The 22,746-nt window shown below is 37.4% G+C and overlaps 2 protein-coding genes across 8 annotated transcripts in view; one reads left to right on the forward strand and one right to left on the reverse strand.

The window, feature by feature from the left end:
- Nucleotides 1–22,746, forward strand: part of LOC138364602 (tripartite motif-containing protein 5-like) — a 203,907-nt gene that overhangs the window by 77,550 nt on the left and 103,611 nt on the right. For 2 of the 6 annotated variants that reach the window (XM_069324439.1, XM_069324440.1), the window contains one exon: nucleotides 939–4,786. The exons of the other annotated variants lie outside the window; for them this stretch is intronic. In XM_069324439.1, coding sequence (XP_069180540.1) covers nucleotides 2,774–4,783 — 2,010 coding nt within the window. In that variant the 5' untranslated portion in view covers nucleotides 939–2,773 and the 3' untranslated portion in view covers nucleotides 4,784–4,786. Of the gene's footprint in view, nucleotides 1–938; nucleotides 4,787–22,746 lie in introns of those variants that run through there. 6 annotated transcript variants of the gene reach the window in all.
- LOC123748556 (uncharacterized) lies at nucleotides 11,220–17,503 on the reverse strand. Of its 2 annotated transcripts, none has more exons than XM_069324438.1 (5): nucleotides 16,987–17,503; nucleotides 12,589–12,678; nucleotides 12,366–12,483; nucleotides 11,920–12,063; nucleotides 11,220–11,828 (listed from the first exon to the last, which is right to left on the reverse strand). In XM_069324438.1, exons 2-5 carry the CDS (start codon nucleotides 12,676–12,678, stop codon nucleotides 11,701–11,703), a joined length of 480 nt encoding a protein of 159 aa, XP_069180539.1. In that variant the 5' UTR covers nucleotides 16,987–17,503; the 3' UTR covers nucleotides 11,220–11,700. The 2 variants fall into 2 exon arrangements, with proteins under 2 accessions (XP_069180539.1, XP_069180538.1); XM_069324437.1 differs by lacking the exon at nucleotides 16,987–17,503 and adding an exon at nucleotides 13,039–13,336 and having other exon boundaries at nucleotides 11,222–11,828.

A 22,746-nucleotide genomic window follows, 5' to 3' on the forward strand; every position in this document is an offset into this window, starting at 1 on the left:
TTCACATGTACTAATAATTACATCTGTACAATAGGCTAGAATTCCTACGTCACCCGACGCCAGTATTGCGTCAGATTTCATTGTAATAAACACATTTATATCCAATGTGCCTGAGAATTGAATTCGATTCTCTATAACAAATGGTGTTCTGTGTGACAATTAATTACAGATAAACTGACCTCCAACTAAAGCCGAATAGAGCGTTAAAGTCATAGCAGTTATCTAGTAATAAAAATTAACGTCACGCGTTAATGCCATGGAGAGACATTAATTCTTCTCCATTATATGTTTACTCTCACTGAACTGGCAAATAATAATATTTAACTCTTCTAAATAATAAACCCGTCCTGACTCGAGCATTTCAAGCACAACCGCGAGAAATGCTAATATCCATAATAATAACTTGGTTAATGCACGCGAGACGCGGTGGGGGGAGGGAGAGGACGCCAGTGCACGTGTTGAGACGCTCCCGAGCGGACCTGTTCACGTAGTGCTCACGAGGAGACGCCATTACCCAGCCATCAGGGTAAACGCTATCCATTCTCCCGAAGAAAGTCGCCACTGTGAGGCGTGAAGAGCCTTGCAGACAATATCTTCACCTGGTGTCAGTGTCATACAAGGAACCTATTAAATCTGGTTCTTTGTGACTCCACGTGACCGGCCAGTGAAGCGCGTCATTATCCAGGATAGGCTAAGCCAGAGCCTGGGACGTGAATTTCGGCAAACTTAAACTTACACAGTGCCCATATTAGCTAAGTATCTTATCCTTATTTGATGCATCTGATAGGGTGTAGAATTATAGCTGGGTAGTTTGTCGTGACGACGTATAACAACAACAAATCACAGGTCATTATCCTTCACCCACTGTTAATATTAATTTATTGAACATAGAAATCCAGTAGTTTAATTAGTTGCTACTGTAAACATTTATTTTGCAGCATGTGAGAAGAATTCTCCTAGCTGCCCTCTCCCATGTTAATCAACTCCTAGTGTTCCATGCCGAGCCCAGGAGAATCAGAGGAAGCGTCGTGACTCACTTTAAGGAATCGTCATTAAGCTAAGATTCCTTTGTATTCCTCTAATTTGTTATCTGTGATCCTTTACATGCAGAACTCTGTTTATTGGATTGACATGTGTTTATTATGATTATCATTATTATATTCATAATCTATGTTCCCATTAATGATAATGACAATGATTTCACAATTATTCATAGGATTAGATTATTATATCTTGGATTAGTGAATGAACCACACTAGTTCCTGGACGTACTGAGTTCCAGTAATAACCCCCCAATGTAGGTGTTTGAGGTTTGATTCATTTAATTATACAGCCCATTAATTATTTATATGATCATATTCTCTAGTATTTTATCCATAGTTACTGGTTCATCTAGGAATTATCAAATGATCATAATTTCTCAATTTCCCTCTTTACTATAAAAGCGGGTGGTCCTTCGTAATTTATTTTACTACATTAATATTTAAATAATTAGATTCAGACCCCAAATGTCCCACATTATGGTCCTTCGAACCGGATAGGCATTAAATTTATAATTACAAATATTAATCATTAATAACTAATCCTTGTGTGATATAAGCTAGACTATTTAATTAATTGTGTCAACTAACAGTGTAACACATCAGTTAGTCTAGATCACACTAACATATTGCTACTTTCACCTCATGTATAAGGTAGCTTTAGTGGGTCATAGCCAATTACCCACAACACTTAGACCTATACCTCACACAGAGGTGAGAATCTTTAGGTCACCAGGAGCAACAGCTCATAACTTTTATAACAACCCCACACTAACACCTGCGTTAGAGTGGCCTCACCATCTAACCATTATATACTTAGGTGGTAATGACATCCATCCCACTCGTCATCCAGCTGAGGTGATCAAACACCTCAAAGCCATAATTTCTTCTTTCAAGCTCATCAGTAAATCGGTAGTATTCACATTAGTGGAACCTCGCCAACCAAGTCAAGATAATCATTGGGGAGTAACCCCAGAATACTACCAGAGAGCTGCTAAGTACATAAATTTCAGGCTGAAAAAACAAGTGAGATTGGATGCCACATATATCCAATTTACAGCCAGACCTTATAGACAGAACCTGACCAGAGATGGTGTACACTTGTCAGGTGAGTCTAGGTTGCATGTGGTTGACAAGTTAATTAACACCATCAACCATCACAAACGGCTGTGGCTAGCAAGCCAAACTTAACTGTACATAATTGTTTCACCTGTGTGTGCAAGAGCACTCTTATAAAACAAAAAACCCAAAAATACAGCACAACTATATTCACCTTACTGCACCACAATAATCTTTACCAATGTTATTAGGTAGAATTTAGGCTGAGATTGTGCTGAATTTGGTACAAGCCCAGACTAAATAACTTTATAGTTCTTAGTTAGGAATTATCACGACTAGTCCTAAGCTAGTCAGTAGTGTATGTATTACACTATTTGTGCTGACCCTAAACAGGGTGGGATTAAATTTTGAGATAACTCTGATTGGAGTGTCTCCATAATATTTCTCTTGTATGCATTATTTGTGTATCTATTTTGTGTATTGCTGGATAATCTCCATTAACTCTGATGGTGATATAGAAGAGCTAACCGGACGAGAACTAATGGTGAAGTTCAGACAGTGCACAAAATATCTAGCTATTTGTTGTTAGGTAAGTAGGTACATTCAACCTCAAGTGAGGTAAATTATAAATAGCCACCTTAAATTAGGCTACATTTAATGTTACTTGTCCACTAATGAACAAGTACCCAAGCTTCATTAGTAATACATATACTAATCCCATGAAGTTTGGACCTAAGCCCAACATGGCTACTCCTGAGCAATTGAGGAGAACCTACATTGGCCTTAAAGGTCATTTGACCAGATTAATTAACAAGGCTGAGGGCTTAACTAAAGATACTCCCATTGACTCTTATCACTTAGAGACATCAGTTAGAGTGGCTGATCTGAAATTTGATCAAGTCAAATCTACAGGTCAATCTTACCTTGATCTGCTAAATACTGTAGAAACCGATCCTGATCAAGTAAGTCAAATTGTAGACGACATCTCCCAGTATGAAGAGGAGACTCAAGATATAATTATCAGGCTATCTAAATTAGCAAAACAATCTGGATCCAATACCAGTCACACAGGGTCTCACTTCAATAACCAACTACCAGAGGTTCGTTTACCTACTTTAGATTTACCTACATTTTCAGGATTAGATACAGAAAATTGGGACAATTTTTGGACTTCCTTTGAAGTTCACATCCATAAGAAGCCGTCTCTAGACAAGGTTTCTAAATTTTCATACCTGCTTAGTCTTCTCCAAGGAGAGGCTAAAAAGGTCATACATAACCTCACTCTTGATGAGATTAATTATGAGGAAGCTATAAAACTCCTGAAGTTGAACTATTGCAACAAAGAGTTAAGTATAGCTACCCTCTATTATCAATTGCTAGATCTGAATGCACCAAATAGTAGACCAGAGTCACTTCAAAGCTTCAGACTAGAAGTAGAGTCTCTAGTAAAGGCCTTAGGTACTAAAGTTAATATACCTGCTTCAGAATGGTCTATCAAGTTACTATTACAGAGGAAATTACCTCGAAATGTCTTGACAGAGCTCTGCTCACATTATAATACCGAGTTTCTCACTCTTGACCAAATTTTCGAGGGATTGAGGATCACGGTTAACAGGTTGAAGACTCATGATAAAATTAAACCTGAGTCTAAACCAACTAGTACTGACATTTCAGTCAAACCTAAACAGACTCAGAGTAAGTCTAATAAATATAAATCCAAAACTACTCCATCCACTGGGAAAAGAAGTGGAAATGTAGGTACATATTCGGTGTCTCCTGAGATAACCAATGACTTGTCTACTAAAGAGACTAAGTCTATTAACCAGAGAAGGTGTCTGTTCTGCAATCAGGGACACACCACTTATCAATGCTCTGTTTATCCTACTTATAATGTTAGGGTTAAAAGGTTGCAAGAATTGCACAAGTGCACCAAGTGCATGGGCTCTCATGATCCCAAGAAATGTGCAGTGCAGCTACGTTCCTGCAACCGCTGTAACCAAGGTGTACACCACTACGCCTTATGTAGAAAATCTTCTACACCAACCATGACCACTGGGGAGAATTCCATGAATTCTACCGCAGTGCAATATTGCAAAGTGCATCAAGAAGTAAATGTACTTGCTACCGAGTCAGGCAATAATACTACTCTGCCTACAGCTCAACTTAAACTAATAAACCGAAGATCTAGAATTAACACTAGAGGTCTTTTTGACCAAGGTTCACAGAAAACCTTCATTACACAACAGTTGGTAGATGAGTTAAATTTAAAACCTACCAAAAGTGTGAGGTTAAATATTTCTGGTTTCTTGTCAAATAGTGGACCTCGTGACTACAAGGTAGTTAAAGTATTAGTAAGACTCGGATCTTCTACTAGTCCAATACAAGCGGTAGTAGTGGATAAACTTCCTACAGACCTGCAGGTCACAGGATTAGCTCGCACTGCGAGACATCTTAAACGAAACCGCATGAGGCTAGCAGATTATAAAATAAATTCTGACTGCCTCACAGATGTTGGAATACTTATAGGCGCGGATCATTATTACAAGTTTATAACTGGATGCACTAGGCAACATGGAATGAATTTGTTGTCGTCCGCAGGAGGCAAATTGCTTACGGGACCGGTGCTTTTCAGACAAGGTCCAGCGTCCACAAACCAACAGTCCAATAACATAATAGTGGCGTGACTAGGCTTGGAGCAGTCACCCCTACGTTTCAGGGAAATATCTGAGGATATTGAGTCTGACCCACCAATACATCGTTTGTGGGATTTAGACACTTTAGGCATTATCCCTGAACAACCAAGTCCTGATGATACGTGGACTTACCAGCAATACCTGGATACAGTTGTCTATTCAAATAAACAATACTGGGTAAGACTCCCATGGAAGTTGGATCATCCACAACTTCCAGTTAATTATTTTATGGCAGCCTCACAATTGCAGTCTCAGTTAACACGACTACAGAAGCAGCCAGACAAACTGAACATGTATCATCAACTTATCCAACAACAACTTAACAGTAAATTCATTGAAGTTGTTGAACACGATGACCGAAAAACAGGTCATTATTTACCTCATCACACTGTGGTGAAAGACTCATTGACAACACCTATTCGTATTGTCTTTAACTGCAGTGCTAAAGTAAAGCCAAGCAGTGTGTCTTTAAATGAATGTCTCCAAACGGGACCTAGCCTAACACAAAGGCTACATGATGTGTTGTTACGATTTCGCACAGGCATTTTTGCCTATACAGCTGATATCAGCAAAGCCTTTCTCCGAGTAGGTTTGCAGGAGGAAGATCGTAACTACACAAAATTCCTCTGGATTAAGAATCCACTGGATCCTAACAGTGAAGTAATCACCTATCGTTTTGCCTCAGTATTATTTGGAGCTACGTCCTCACCGTTTCTTTTGCAAGCAACATTAGACACACATTTGAGGAAATCAAACAGCTCCTATAAGGCAGACATTAGCGACAACTTGTATGTCGACAATTTCCAGGGGACAACTAATGATCAAGCTGATCTGGTAGAAATCTACCATGAGGCTAACCGTGAACTATTAGGAGCCAATATGCCACTACAGTCATGGGCCTCAAATAATAAACTGCTTAACCAGGTAATCGAGAAAGAATTTCCAGATTATCAGGTACCCAGTCAATTAAAGGTTCTAGGCGTGGAATGGAACACCCGTACTGACGAGATGAACGTCAAGTCAGTACAAACTGATAATTCAACCCTTACCATGAGAACACTGCTCTCGTTTGTCAGTCAACCATTTGACCCTTTAGGCCTACTTAGTCCTATATTAATAAAGGGCAAACTCCTAATGCAGGAGTGCTGGCAGAAACATATGGGATGGGATGATCCGTTACCAAGTGAGTTACAAGCTAAATGGCAAATACTCTCAACGGATTTTAATCAGTTAGGCGTTTTGAAATTTCCTCGTAATGCTTCAGGACCAAACTTACCCACCAATTTGCACGTTTTCTGCGATGCCTCTGGCAAAGCATATGGCGCAGTAGCCTATTTATTCAATAGTGCACAATCAATTTTGCTCACATCTAAAGCAAGAGTTACTCCCATTAAGAAGAGATCTTTACCTCAGATGGAGTTGACTGCATTGCTGGTGGGAGTAAGATTGGCTCATTGCCTGGCAAAGACACTCAATAATATCCACTTTGGTGAGATTGTAGTGTGGTCAGACAACGAGGCAGTCCCAGCAAACATTTACACGTTTTTAAAACGTTCTAAAAACGACATTTCATTGTTTTCAGCACGTTTATAATTACGTTTTAAAAATGTTTTTTGAGAATTTTTTTATACGACCTTAGAACGTAAATAAATAACATTTAAAAAAACCTTTTTATAATCTTTTAATTACCTACATTAAAACATTTAGGGTAAATCAGGGTATAATAATTTTTTAAATTATATCTGAAATAGAAAGGGAGAGAAAGAAAGAAGACATATCTGAGAAAGAAATGGACATCCTATATATGTACGTGTAAATTACAAATAAATAGGGTACAAAAAGAGAATTAAAATATTATATTTATTTAAGATTGAGTAATACAACAAAATATATGTAATAGCTCGAAATATATAGACTATATCTATAATAGAATATAAAAGTAAAAATCTATATAAGCAATATGTGAACACAATAGATTTCGTGATCAAGCAGCCTGTGATTCATGTCATGCTGAGATCAGTCTGACGTTACAAGCAGTTATTGTTACTTAAAACTAAAACAAGTAAAATTTCCCGAGTATACATATAACATTATAGTTTTTCTGTGACTAAAAATAAAAATCTATAAATCAAAAGTTTAGGACTAATTAACTAAAAATAAAAATCTACAAGTGAATGTAAACACAGTCAAGTATAATATTCATGTAGAAAGAGAAAGAAAGAGAAAGAGAAAAAGAAAGAGAAAGAAAGAAAGAAAGAAAACAAAGGAGAAAGAAAGAAAGAGAAAGAAAGAAAAAGAAAGATAGAAAGAAAAGAGAGACAAAATATATATTATTCAAGAGAACTTGACAATTAAGCACCTTCAAACAATTCATGATCAAGCAGGCTGTGATTCATGGAATGCTGAGATCAGTCTGACGTCACAAGCAGTTATTGTTACTTAAAACTAAAACAAGTAAAATTTCCTGAGTATACACTATATACTATATAACATAACACTATAGTTTTTCTATGACTAAAAATACAAATTATAAATCATTTATTCAAATGTTAGCACCATGCAAGAAGAGAGGAGACAGAACAAAATTAAGGCAAGGGGAGAGAAGACAGAATAGAAACAACAGAGAGGGGAGAGAGAAATGAGAGAACATTGAAGAGAAGGGGAAGAGAAAGACAAGATAAGAAAAAGATACAAGATAAAAACGACGCAAGTGAATTCCACAAATGTAAAAAGTAAAGGAAGAGAGAAGCTAGAAGAGACAGAAAACGAGAGGTGTTAGAAGAGAAGAGGAAAGGAGAGATAAAAAGAGACAAGAAAAACAGGAGAGAAACGTAAAAGAAATTAAAAAAAAAGGGACATTTGTGAGGAGAGAAAATAATGAGACCAGAGAAGACCATATATCAAGAGTGAGGATATAAGCCGAACAAAACAAAGCCGAAACATAGCCGATAACCGATAACAAAGCCGATAACAAAGCCGAAACGTTCTCCTCATTTCATATTTCTCTGTGGATTTTCCGCATAAAATGATCAGTGTTTTGTGATCGTCAATTGCATGTATATATATATATATATATGAGGGAAGGGGATGTTCCCTCCATGCTGGATATTATATTTACCAGGAAAGAGGAGAGATTTATCATTCAGTACCTCCCTCCCTTGGGTAAAAGTGACCATGTCTTTTTGGGACTAAAGTATGCAATGCATTATAATCTGGAAGAAAATGAGCTTGAAGCAGTTGAAAAACCTGATTTGTGGAGAGGTCATAATGGGGAACTCAGATATTTCCTTAAGGAATTTGACAGAAACACTTGCTGTTAAGACATTAGGACATCTTCGGACATTAGGACATCTTCAGAACGAGTGGATTTACAGGTCGAGAACTGGACATAAATAGGCAGGAGAGAATGGTGGAGTGAGGCGAGGTACAATACGTGGACACTGCAGAGGGCCTATTGGCCCATCCGATGCAGCAACCACACACAGGCCCAAACATAGATTGGGAGATGGCTTCCTCAATAATGAATTGTAAAAGTACTTATAACAGAAACATAATTGGATCTGCTTTGATACAGATCACAAAAGAAAGTAAATTGAACATTAGCAGCGGTTTATATAACTTAGATCCATTTTTAATAGATCAATTAAAGGGCGATTTAAGTAGGATCATTGGAACACATTTGTCTCACTAATTCATTGTAAATATTTACTATTTTTATGCTATGATTATCCATGTTTGGGCCTGTGTGTGGTTCCTGCATCGGAAAAATTCTTGTTTCAATTTTCCTCCGTGGTCTGACACTGACTATCTATCTATCTATCTATATATCTATATATATATATTTATATATATATATATATATATATATATATATATATATATATATATATTTATATATATATATATATATATATATATATATATGTGTGTCGTACTTAGTAGCCAGAATGCACTTCTCAGCCTACTATGCAAGGCCCGATTTGCCTAATAAGCCAAGTTTTCATGAATTAATATATTTTCTCTAATTTTTTTCTTATGAAAAGATAAAGCTACCCATTTCATTATATATGAGGTCAATTTTTTTTATTGGAGGTAAAATTAATGTAGATATATGACCGAACCTAACCAACCCTACCTAACCTAACCTATCTTTATAGGTTAGGTTGCGTTAGATAGCCGAAAAAGTTAGGTTAGGTTAGGTAGGTTAGGTAATCGAAAAACAATTATTTCATGAAAACTTGGCTTATTAGGCAAATCAGGCCTTGCATTGTAGGCTGAGAAGTGTGTTCTGGCTACTAGGTACGATATATATATATATATATATATATATATATATATATATATATATATATATATATATATATATATATATATATATATCATAACTTATGATAAGGCATCTTATCATAAATAACATCTCAACAAAAATCACATCATTCTAGGAGGTGATTTCAATATTGACCTGGGTCTACAAAATAACCCTCTAGTTGACTAATTCCATAACAGCATGTAATCCTCTATGATAATCCCCACAATCACCAAGCACTAGACCAAAGTTCTCAAGTCAAGCCTAGCCTCGGGCCGGGCTTGGGGAGTAGAAGAACTCCCAGACCCCCATCAAGCAGATAAGTGTGTGTGTTATGAAGAGATACATCTCAACGACTAACAAAATTAGCAAGAGAAATATAGTCGTTGAAATGTAAGCCTCATCCTAACCATACACTCAAGACCTTGAGAAAGCACTCAGGAGAGTGTGAAAGACTCTGTTAATATTACATAATTTACAAATACATAAGTGTTATATTTTATCCTATCCTATATAAACAAGATTATATCATTATTCTTATTATTTAGCAATTTTATCTTTTCTGCATGAACTATCAAAAAATTTTAATTAGAAAATTAGCAAATATCTGTAATATTTAATATGAAAAATTGAAGGAAACATTACTGTTAAAATACCACTTACAAATTTTGTTCTGAAACTCGATTCCGCTAACTTCCTATTGAGAACATTAAGATCACTTTCTGCAGCAATAGGATTTGGTATTAGATCTTCTATGATCTTGTCTGTTTCTTTTGTAGTCAAAGTTGCTTTCAATATCTTCACATCACTTTTCAGTTCATTCACTTCAGTGTATATGGCCTGCAACATGTTACCTGGAAATTTATACAGTATATAGAAAGTGTACATGCTATTATATTACATATCTTGAATGTACATTTAAAATAAAAGCATTATAAAGTATATTTTAAAATAACTGACACTGAGAAAGCACCCAAAAAGTAGGCTATGACTGATGTGATAGATAATGGGATAATTTCTTAGTAATTATGAAACTGCTTATATAATTGGAAGCAAATTCAGCAATCTAACCTGCTCAGTTTGCAGTCTACTTGAACATGAAACTTATGCCTATCACCCATAGGGTACATATAGGTTATAGGCTACATAATAAATTAATTAAACTTTCAAAACTTACTCATATTCTGCATCATTTCTTTCAAACTCCCATCGTTCTTGTCTGGTGACTTTGGGTCGAATAAATTCCTTGACCTTGGAGTCCTAACGACTGAAGTACTTGGCGTGACCAGCTCATTGTCTTTAAGATTGCAAGATTTAGCTATTAAAATCTAACTACTGTACTGTATAATCAACAAATTTCATGAGCTTTTACTACTGCATACTAATATTATAAGTTATACTATATGTCTACATCACATTTAAACTACCCAACATCAGAAAGAGGGTGAGCCAACATCAGAGAGGGGGGGGGGGTTATCATGAGAGAGAGGAGGGCCAACATGAGAAGAGAAGAAAAAAGAAAAGAAAGAAATAAATAAAGAAAAAGAAAGAAAAGAAAGATAGAGAGACATACAGAGACAGACAGACACATACACACAGAATAAGAAGAGGTGACAGAACAAAATTAACAAAACAAATTTCAACATGAGAAAAGGGAGGTCAACATGAGAGAGTGGGTCAACATGATATATATTTTAAATAATTACTTATTACCTTCATGAAGAAATACTGATGGCGTCAACGGTGTATTGTGAAGTGTAGTCTTCACTGGAGACTGCTTTTGTAGGACTGTTCTATTAGCTGAAAAGGAGTTATGTTTATTTCAAACACTTTTTAACCAAATAATATTTTTAAGACTTTAATATAGTTTGAACTAACATGAGAGAGGTGGGGGTCAACATGAAATACACATTTTAAAAATTAACTTATTACCTTCATGAGGAAATACTGATGGCGTTGAAGGTGTATTGTGAAGTGTAGTCTTCACTGGAGACGGCTTTTGTAGGACTGTTCTATTAGCTGAAAAGGAGTTATGCTTATTTCAAACACTTGTTAACCAAAATATATTTTTAAGACTTTAATATAGTTTGAACTAACATGAGAGAGGTGGGGGTCAATATGAGATACATATTTTAAAAATTAACTTAAGGTAAGGGACAAATTAACACGTAAGGTAAAGGTAAGATAAAGGACAAATTAACACGTAAGGGACAAACAAAAAGAAAAGTAATAACAAACCTGCTTGTTTCTAGTGACTAGATCAAAGGAAAACCAAAATTTCCCTGAACTGTGACAAGTGAAAAGCACCTGCTAGACAAAGTGGGAAAAGTTCACTAGACCCCATATGCACATAAAAGAATAATATACTTAATATTAAACAATTAGAAATAAACACATATTTCTATACAGAAATTCCAGATAAGCATAAAAATTACTCAAAGCTTCTAGTACTTCCAGAAGGAATTAAAAAAAAAAAAAAAAAAAAAAACAGCAAGAACTAAGTTTAGAGCAGTTTTTAGTTTTTTTTAAACCAAAAGCATAAATAACCAAACAAAGGAAGCATGGTTAAATATCAATTTAGAACTTTTAATGTTATTTACTACTAATCCTTACATTCACTTAATATACCAGAATAATATGGTATTTGCGGAGGACTTATTTCTTTTGAAGGTGTATTCTCATATGAAGATGGCGAACACTTCTTCTTGGATTGAGACGAGTGATGATTGCCTGAAATTATTTAAATTGCTTAATGTATTGAATGGCATTTTTCAAGTTGCAATTTTTTTTTAAATTACTGTAGTAGGTTATCAATGCTTACGTTTGTTATTCTCGGAATTCTCTTCTTCATATTTGAAGCATGGTTTCCTTTTTCGTTGTCGAGGATAGCCCATATCGTCTTCAGTTTCGACATTTGAAGTGTCTTCCGCAGCTAAGCATCTTCGTTTTGCAACGTCAAAATCATCTGTAATAATTGAATATAATTAGTAATATATCAGCGAGATATATATTTATCGTTACCTAGTAGAGTAGTGAACACTAAGAAATAACTTAAATCAGCTTCCTAAAGAGATGTTTAATAAAACAACGTACATGATTTGGAACTTATAACTGGGGCACAAAAGTCTTAAGTAGCTATGAGGAAACCCATCTTGTGATTAAAATATAATTATAATGCTGTTTTTGTCTGCAGTGTTAAAGTTATGGTGAATGAATGAATAGGTGTCTTGTATCTTAAATCTTAATAATTATAAATTTAATACCTACCAGTTGTTGATAGGATTGTTGATACGACATGCACTCGCCAATTTGTCGTGTCTGGCTTTTCGTGCTTTTGGGCACTAACTGTATGCCTGCTCTGTGGCCACCAGCACAATATTTTTTCCTGAAAAGTCGAAATAAACTGTTACATGCTAATTTTAGCACTAATTTGGAATATTTTTAAAGCAACTCAATATATGCAATTTTTTAGTTTCAAAGTAATGCTTACATCATCAGATTTTTCAATCCAGGTTGTGGAGATGATACCCACACTACGATCATTGAAGCCTACCACTGCATACCGCTTTTCAGATGTCATCTACAAAATTGAAAAATCTTATTAAGGGTTGTTCTCCCCAAAAAAAGAAATTAGCATAAAGTTGGTAATAGATTTACTTGATTGTGTCAATCATAGATTAGCCACATTTGTAAATGATTTTCGGTTGGTATAAACAGTAGCTGCCATGTATGGACTAAAAGGCTTAATACAGTTTTATCTCTTAATGTGCTCTCAAAATATTAATAATTTTCATGAAATACAGGGTAATGGGATTTTTAAACAGGTAAATATTGGTCAAAAGATAATAGCTTTAATAAAAAACAAAATTGTGAATCTCATTAACTTACAATATTAGTTCAAACTATTATTAAAGCATGGATACAGTATTTAAATACGTACTTGTCATAAGTCATGTAGTATTGACAGAAAAGTATTTGCGCTTTCTGTCTCGATCATCATACCTGTGCGGTTTAGTTTTCTTGCTGGAATCACCTTCATGGATGAATTCCTAGTAAGAACCTTAAATGCTCCAATTAATTTGGAGTTACAAGGTTTCTCAAAGAGAGGTATACTTCTCGAATATACCCTGCAAAGGAACATGCTGTCTCCATTTTCATCGGTGTCACTGACAGTGTCCAAAACTTGGCAGCAAGTTTCATTATTCAGCAAATAGGCATTGTTTGGTGCCTTGGTATATATTTTATGTTCTGTATTTGGTGTATAAATCCTTTGAGCATGCTGCATCTCTTTCAGCCTCTTTGCAATTTGAACAAGAGGGTTTTTACTTGATCGAACCATATTCTTAACCTGCTGCAGGTAATTTTCAAATGGAAATGCTGAACATCTGTCCAAACTACCAAACTCTTTGGCATCAGAGGATATGTGTGTTAGGCAGTGTACATTGTACACTAAAAAATCCTTACCATACAGCTCACGAGCCTTTAACACAAAGTACAGCAAAAGATCATGTGCATATTGGCTGTAATTTAACTGAATCAATTTAGGTGATACAAGAATAGAAATGGCTACACTCAGAGTCAGGAAATGGTCATACAATTCTTTGGGTAAGATTCCCTTCAGTACAATCTTACCGGTGTAGAGAAGGAGTTGCCTGTATTCAGTCGCTTTCCATCTATCAACCTCTGAAAGACTTCGAGGTTTACGTGCAAAGTGCATAGGCACAAATTGTGTTAGCTGAATTAGACGCTGACTAATTTCATCAACTTGGCGAGCACATAATTTTACGTTTTTATTTTGTATCCAGGCAAGAAGTAACCTTTTCATAACCCCAAGACATATCTGATGCATATAGTCTATGGGAAAAGTACTCACCATATTTATATTTAAGTCACAGAATGGTGATCTACCATGGTGATGTTGAGAATTAGATTGATTACGAAAATCTTCATCTGTTATGAGTTGTAAATTTTTCACTTGTTGATAAGTCATTCTTCCATTCCAAACACCCTCTTGGGTACATCTATCACACCCAAAGTAGCCAGAGTGGAGTTTGATTGCCTTCACCATTGCTTTTGCTGGGGCATCACATATGACTCCTTTTAGTTTTACTGGCAATGTTTTGTCATCATTTTTAAATCCATAGTGCATAATTTTTTTCAAATCCTGAATGAATTCATTTAAAAAATCTAAATCACTAGGTTTAGAGCTTCCGTATGTGAGGACTACTGGGAAAACTCTTATAGGTTTGACATTATTGATAGCACAAAGAACAGGCCATAAACTTTCATTTTTACTTCTAAATATTGGCAAACCATCAATGTTGCAAATTAAAGATATTTCTGCCAAATCTCTTATTGTTGATTTAGGATACAGCCTTAAAGTTTTCAACATTTCCTCCTCTAACCCCAAGTAGATATACATCATGCCTGATTTAGTCTCAGTAGGTATATGTTTAACTGTATTCAGTAACGAACGAGCTGTTTTTGGCAAGTCAGCATGTCCCTGTTTTCTCAATTTTTTTAATAAATTATCAATGGCATTGTGTGTTATGCCATATTTATTAACCCATACTAACAATACATCTGATAATGATTTATCATCCTCATCACCACTGCTCTCTGACTCTGATGATATTGGGTCATGCTCATCAATCATGTCCCAAGTCCAATCTCTCTCTCTCTGACTTTCCAGAGATGATGCATCTTCATTGGCTCCACAACCAATATTAGGTTCTGAATTAGATGACAAAGCAGCATGGTCATCGTCTATGCTGTTTGTTGTAACATTGGCCAAAGGATCCTGATTCAACAACTGAATCTCAACCTCATCACTATTTTCATTTTTGCCACGCTGGGACGCCTGTTCTTTTAGGCGTCGCTTTTTGGCCCGTGACATACGCTGCCATCTTGTGTGGTATTCTCTTCTTTTTTCTATAATGTGTGCATACATTCTGAAGGAGAAAGGCCAAGTGCTACATTACCAATTACTATTACAAGATATTAGTAAAGTACTGTACTGCAAAAAGCAAATAAAATGGGGTAAACTAAACTTTGAAAACAAATAATAATTAAAACAGGTAAATTAGTAAAATAACAAAGGCTTAAGCAGACATGACTCTGCTTAAGCCATGTAAAGCAGACAGATAAGATGGCAATATATAAGGGGAAAAAATTAAAAAGCTAGGATATAAAACTAATTGAGATCAAAAGCATAAATTACTATAGGGGAAAAAATAACAAATGACTTCATAAAAAAATTATCCAATTGCCAACAGCAACTTGGTAGTACGAGTCTAAGTCTAAGAAACAAACAAAATTTAAATGCTGTTATCTGCAATGAAACAATACATACTATTGCACGTACCGAAACATTGATGAATGTAAAAAATAGAGGTGTGAAAAAAAGGAGGTGTTATACCAAAACAGATGCAGAACTAGGAAACAGGATTTCTTCAACAGAAATTTTGAAATTGTTCGCAATTTTTGTTAGACCAAAGTTGGAGTATGCAGCAGTTGTATGGTGCCCATATCTTAAGAAGCATATCAACAAACTGGAAACGGTGCAGAGACATGCCACTAACTGGCATTAACTAAATGCCAAAAAATATGCCAAATATACTACATAAATATACATACTACACATGCACAATAATTGTCCTGGGTCCAATGTCCTGGGACCTCTGATATTCATAATATATACATATAACATAATATATACATAATATATACATAATATATACATAAATATAAATATAAATATAAATAAATATAAATACATAATATATACATAATACATAATATATACATAATATATATATATATAACATAGGGCCATCAACACACCTCCAGCTAGGGCCACCAACACACCTCCAGGGCCATCAACACGCCTCCAGGGCCATCAACACAACACCACCATCAACACACCTCCAGCCAGGGCCACCAACACACCTCCAGGGCCACCAACACACCTCCAGCCAGGGCCACCAACACACCTCCAGGGCCACCAACACACCTCCAGGGCCACCAACACACCTCCAGGGCCACCAACACACCTCCAGGGCCACCAACACACCTCCAGGGCCACCAACACACCTCCAGGGCCATCAACACGCCTCCAGGGCCATCAACACAACACCACCATCAACACACCTCCAGCCAGGGCCACCAACACACCTCCAGCCAGGGCCACCAACACACCTCCAGCCAGGGCCACCAACACACCTCCAGCCAGGGCCACCAACACACCTCCAGCCAGGGCCACCAACACACCTCCAGGGCCACCAACACACCTCCAGGGCCACCAACACACCTCCAGGGCCATCAACACGCCTCCAGGGCCATCAACACAACACCACCATCAACACACCTCCAGCCAGGGCCACCAACACACCTCCAGGGCCACCAACACACCTCCAGGGCCACCAACACACCTCCAGGGCCACCAACACACCTCCAGGGCCATCAACACGCCTCCAGGGCCATCAACACAACACCACCATCAACACACCTCCAGCCAGGGCCACCAACACACCTCCAGGGCCACCAACACACCTCCAGCCAGGGCCACCAACACACCTCCAGGGCCACCAACACACCTCCAGGGCCACCAACACACCTCCAGGGCCACCAACACACCTCCAGGGCCACCAACACACCTCCAGGGCCACCAACACGTCTCCAGGGCCATCAACACACCTCCAGGGCCACCAACACGCCTCCAGGGCCATCAACTCAACACCACCATCAACACACCTCTAGCCAGGGCCATCAACACAACACCACCATCAACACACCTCCAGCCAGGGCCATCAACACACCATCCAGCCTACCACCACAAGCTTATATATATACTACACATGTCTAAGAGCAAATAAAAGAAAACAGTTACCTTAACTATTGAAGATGCAGCAGGATTTTGTGGATAAGCCAACAGCAGTCCCTCTCGACACGGTTTTAAAATGGCGGCGACTACCACAACATGCAACGAGCCTAAAGAATGTCCAGCGCTAGCATTATCTAAACGCTATTATATATTATCAAGCAATACGGAAATCTAAAATAAAAAAAATGATACAAATAATTGTATTAAATATTTATTTGCAATTACAATACCTCGGGAATATATTTTTGCGTTAGCAAAACATATTAAGTTTGTATTTAGTTTAACTCAAATTAAAAAATTCTTTACAAATTCATTCATGTTTTTATTCATGTTGTTCATGTTTTTATGTTAAAATGTTTTTGTTGATTTGTTTGTATATTTTCATAAGTAAAGCATGCTTACCGTCTTATTCCAAGTTTTATGATAACTTTACAAGGTTTAAAACATAAAGTTCAATATATATTCTGGTTTTCACACAGGAATTATACGTTAATATAACATCATAATAACGTAATGATGTCGTGTAAATAACGTTATACTGACGTCATATAAATGTTATATTTATGTTATAAGAACGTAAATTGGATAGCTTTACAGAAAGTAAACAAAAAAAACTAAATGTTGACTGAAAATTATTTATTCTTAAATATAAAGCATGAAAACATTATAATTCCATAGCATTTACTATTATTTTTAAATTTTTACATAAATCTTAAAAAATTGTGTCTCAAGAATATATGTTTTTAGTTATATCCTTTGGTTTTAAGAACGTCAGATATACGTATTTATGTCAAAAGTTACAGTATTACCTTTGTGGAACCATTTAAAAACGTCCACAAACGTTCTGTGTTTGCTGGGGTCTTACAATGGGTAAGAAACAATAACAACAAAACTCCCTACGTCAGTAATCGTGTCAGGGAGATTCATGAGTTATCTGCTGGATATAAATTCAGACATGTTCCTACTAAGGACAATCCTGCAGATTATTTATCTCGAGGATTAACACTAAAACAACTTATCAAGTCTTCGCTGTGGTTCAATGGACCTTCATGGCTTGTTGGTGGTCAGTGGCCCAAACAAAAGCCACAAGTCATAGTGACCAATATCACCACTCCCATGAAAGAACCAGAACCTCAACGAACATTAGCCATTGATCCTCACCATTATTCTAACTTAAGCAAATTATTAAGAGTAACTGCACATGTGTTTGATTTTCTTGCTAAGGTAGGAATTCGACATAAGTTTCCCAATCCTATTCTCTACTGGATCAAACGTGCACAACAATAGACATATGGAAGCGAATATGAAAATCTTCCAGATAAATTAACTAAGTCTCTAGGTATCTGGTATGATGCCAACACTCATAATATACTACGATGTGGAGGACGTTTGCTTCATGCAAAAATTGATTTGGACACAAAGAATCCAATTCTTCTACCACGTCACCACATCATCACTAAACTTCTTGTCTTACATCACCATCAATATGGTACCTTACATGGTGGAGTGTTAGATACTCTCACCGACCTTAGACAAAAGTACTGGCTTCCTCAAGGTCGTCAGACAGTTAAGTCAATTATTAAATCTTGTGTAATCTGTAAGAGATACGACGCTAGAGTATGTCCTTACCCAGGACCTCCACCACTCCCAGAAGAGAGAGTGGTTCATCTTCGTCCTTTCGAAACCACTGGTGTTGATTACACAGGAGCCTTACTTCTCACTGGTAACCCAGATAATATACCAGTGAAGGCATACATTTGTCTCTTTACATGTGCTACAACCAGAGGCGTACATTTAGAAGTCACTTCAGATATGAGTGCTGAAGCCTTCATCCAGGCCTTCTGCAGATTTGCTGCTCGCAGATCTTGTCCCAAATTAATGATATCGGACAATGGTTCCAATTTTGTGGCAGGAGAAACTTGTTTGCGAGAAGTCTGGAACCACCCAGAAGTACAGTCGGTCCTACAGAGACGACAATGTCACTGGAAATTCATAGCACCAAGAGCCCCTTGGCAAGGTGGGTTCTATGAGCGAATGGTAGGCACAGTCAAGAAGTGTCTAAGGAAAACTTTACACCGACAAAAGGTCAGTTACTCCGAACTCCAAACTATTGTTGTGGAAATCGAGGCGCGAGTCAATAACCGCCCAATAACCTACCTGTCTGATGATTTCACCCAGAGAGAACCTCTGAGTCCCTCACATTTGATCCATGGAGGTCTACTGAGCCCTCTCATCCCTTTAGCCGAAGAGGACCCTGTAGACCCGTCACATGTGACCAGAGGAGACTTGGTGGAAAGCTACCAGCATCTCTCCAGAGTTATTAACAGGTGGAATGAGGTGTGGACTCGAGAGTACCTCACAGCTCTACGAGAGTACCACTACGGAGCTTCGAGTCCTTGCAATAAAGTGCAATTAAAACCAGGGGACCTAGTACTAGTCGACAGTGATGGATCAAGGTCAGAGTGGCCTATAGGCAAAATTGTTGCCATTCATCCAGATCATCAAGGTGTCCTGAGAGTAGTTAAAGTTTTATGCCGAGGCAACACTACTCTAAAAACTTTAGAGAAGCTGGTTCCCCTTGAATTGACTGAGCGAGAATATCAGCCAGAACCAGTTTCCCCAGTAATTTCCGAGGACAGTAATTCTGATCCTCCAAGCAACCGCCCCACTAGAGCTGCTGCTCAACAATGTAGGCAGAATTTGCAAGCCTATTACAACTCTGAACAAGAGTAATTCCTTTCACATCCCATTTGAATAACTATGATGATACTACGGTGTGATATCACGTAACAAACCATTACAAGTCACTATGACCCAGGATATTCACATCACAGTAGATTCTGTTGTTTAAATTGTGCGATTTAAAATCTTTAATTATTGTGTAGGCTATAAACAACATGTTTCATTTGACATGTAAATAGCAAGACTTGTTCTTGTAAGTCCTTGCTAAATACGGGACGTTCGTTATGTGTGTACTAACATACTAACATATTAACCTACTAATATACTAATATTAATCTCAACTTCGGGATAGGTCAGTACTCTACAGTACACTACGACCCTAGAATCCTCCCCCCGGAGGTATGTTGGAAATTTCCAACACCGAATACAACACTGTTGTATTCTCATTAATTATTACTAATTCTACTAATCATTGTAGTAAGTAAAATTAACCCAACGTAGAATTCACATGTACTAATAATTACATCTGTACAATAGACTAGAATTCTTACGTCACCCGACGCCAGTATTGCGTCAGATTTCATTGTAATAAACACATTTATATCCAATGTGCCTGAGAATTGAATTCGATTCTCTATAACAAATGGTGTTCTGTGTGACAATTAATTACAGATAAACTGACCTCCAACTAAAGCCGAATAGAGCGTTAAAGTCATAGCAGTTATCTAGTAATAAAAATTAATGTCACGCGTGAATGCCATGGAGAGACATTAATTCTTCTCCATTATATGTTTACTCTCACTGAACTGGTAAATAATAATATTTAACTCTTCCAAATAATAAACCCGTCCTGACTCGAGCATTTCAAGCACAACCGCGAGAAATGCTAATATCCATAATAATAACTTGGTTAATGAACGCGAGACGCGGTGGGGGGAGGGAGAGGACGCCAGTGCACGTGTTGAGACGCTCCCGAGCGGACCTGTTCACGTAGTGCTCACGAGGAGACGCCATTACCCAGCCATCAGGGTAAACGCTATCCATTCTCCCGAAGAAAGTCGCCACTGTGAGGCGTGAAGTGCCTTGCAGACAATATCTTCACCTGGTGTCAGTGTCATACAAGGAACCTATTAAATCTGGTTCTTTGTGACTCCACGTGACCGGCCAGTGAAGCGCGTCATTATCCAGGATAGGCTAAGCCAGAGCCTGGGACGCGAATTTCGGCAAACTTAAACTTACACAGTGCCCATATTAGCTAAGTATCTTATCCTTATTTGATGCATCTGATAGGGTGTAGAATTATAGCTAGGTAGTTTGTCGTGACGACGTATAACAACAAATCACAGGTCATTATCCTTCACCCACTGTTAATATTAATTTATTGAACATAGAAATCCAGTAGTTTAATTAGTTGCTACTGTAAACATTTATTTTGCAGCATGTGAGAAGAATTCTCCTAGCTGCCCTCTCCCATGTTAATCAACTCCTAGTGTTCCATGCCGAGCCCAGGAGAATCAGAGGAAGCGTCGTGACTCACTTTAAGGAATCGTCATTAAGCTAAGATTCCTTTGTATTCCTCTAATTTGTTATCTGTGATCCTTTACATGCAGAACTCTGTTTATTGGATTGACATGTGTTTATTATGATTATCATTATTATATTCATAATCTATGTTCCCATTAATGATAATGACAATGATTTCACAATTATTCATAGGATTAGATTATTATATCTTGGATTAGTGAACGAACCACACTAGTTCCTGGACGTACTGAGTTCCAGTAATAACCCCCCAATGTAGGTGTTTGAGGTTTGATTCATTTAATTATACAGCCCATTAATTATTTATATGATCATATTCTCTAGTATTTTATCCATAGTTACTGGTTCATCTAGGAATTATGAAATGATCATAATTTCTCAGTTTCCCTCTTTACTATAAAAGCGGGTGGTCCTTCGTAATTTATTTTACTACATTAATATTTAAATAATTAGATTCAGACCCCAAATGTCCCACAGCGGATGCTGTGTTTACCAACATCGGCGAGGGTTGCAGCGTTGCCAGTGTTTCATTCAGATCTCTAGGAGTAATGGAACCAGAGCGAGAGGCACTCCTACCTTGCTTGTTGTTATGTTTGGGCATATTTTCGGCGAATAGATTCTTGGTAGTGTTTCTAAAGGTAGATACTTGGTGAATTATAGTAGGGATGGGCGTATAGGGAACACTTGGCAGAAGGGTCGTAGAAAGGCAGGCGAAAATTGGTTAATTTTGGTTGATTACTGTTGAGGTTCACTGTGAGTTATGGCATATTAAGTCTCCATGCACTTAACTCGTGCTGGGCAGCAGTTAGGCCATGCAACATTGAGTGGAGACGAAATTAACACGAATTTTCAGCAGCAGTGTCGGAGCCGGTACCACCCGCCAGCGTTTCCCGTACTCAGTACTAACTAACTCAGTACTCAGTACACACTCAGTACTAACCCAGCCAGCAGCCCTAGGGCATTCTGGGAATTTGTTCTAAGATGACTGCCTCTCACTGGAGGAACTAAGAGTACATTTCGTACACAACCAACTGTGCACACATTTAGAATAGGTACAAAAAAATAAAAAATAGTTTTCTCGTTTGGCGCAGTTTCCCAGTGACCGAGAATACTCGGTTGGCGCAGTTCAGTGGTTAAGGCCCAGAGCAGCACAAGTGTTAATGAGTGCCTAACCAACCAAGCAACGTTGATCCTCTACAGACTGCATCATAATCACAAACAAAACCCAAATCTTATCAAGCAGTGCTACACCAGGAATGGAACGATCATTGCTAAGAAAGAACAGGCAAAAATATGAAATAAAAAATGGCCAACAATTATTGGCTTTCTTTGTTGATTGTGGCATAGCTGAAAGCCAGCAAACTTACAATGTCATTGCTGCAAGTAATACATGAGTGACAAAGCCTACCCAGCTTAAACATATTTAACCACTACACTGCGCAACGCGCCTTGAGATCTCATAGGTATAGCGCATCATTCATAACTCTCACGGCTACATGGAGTTCACAATAGCTTCCTCAGGGCTCTCCTAAACAGACACCA

The sequence above is a fragment of the Procambarus clarkii genome, chromosome 14 (assembly GCF_040958095.1).
Source record: "Procambarus clarkii isolate CNS0578487 chromosome 14, FALCON_Pclarkii_2.0, whole genome shotgun sequence".
NCBI classification, from domain to species: Eukaryota; Metazoa; Arthropoda; class Malacostraca; order Decapoda; family Cambaridae; genus Procambarus; species Procambarus clarkii.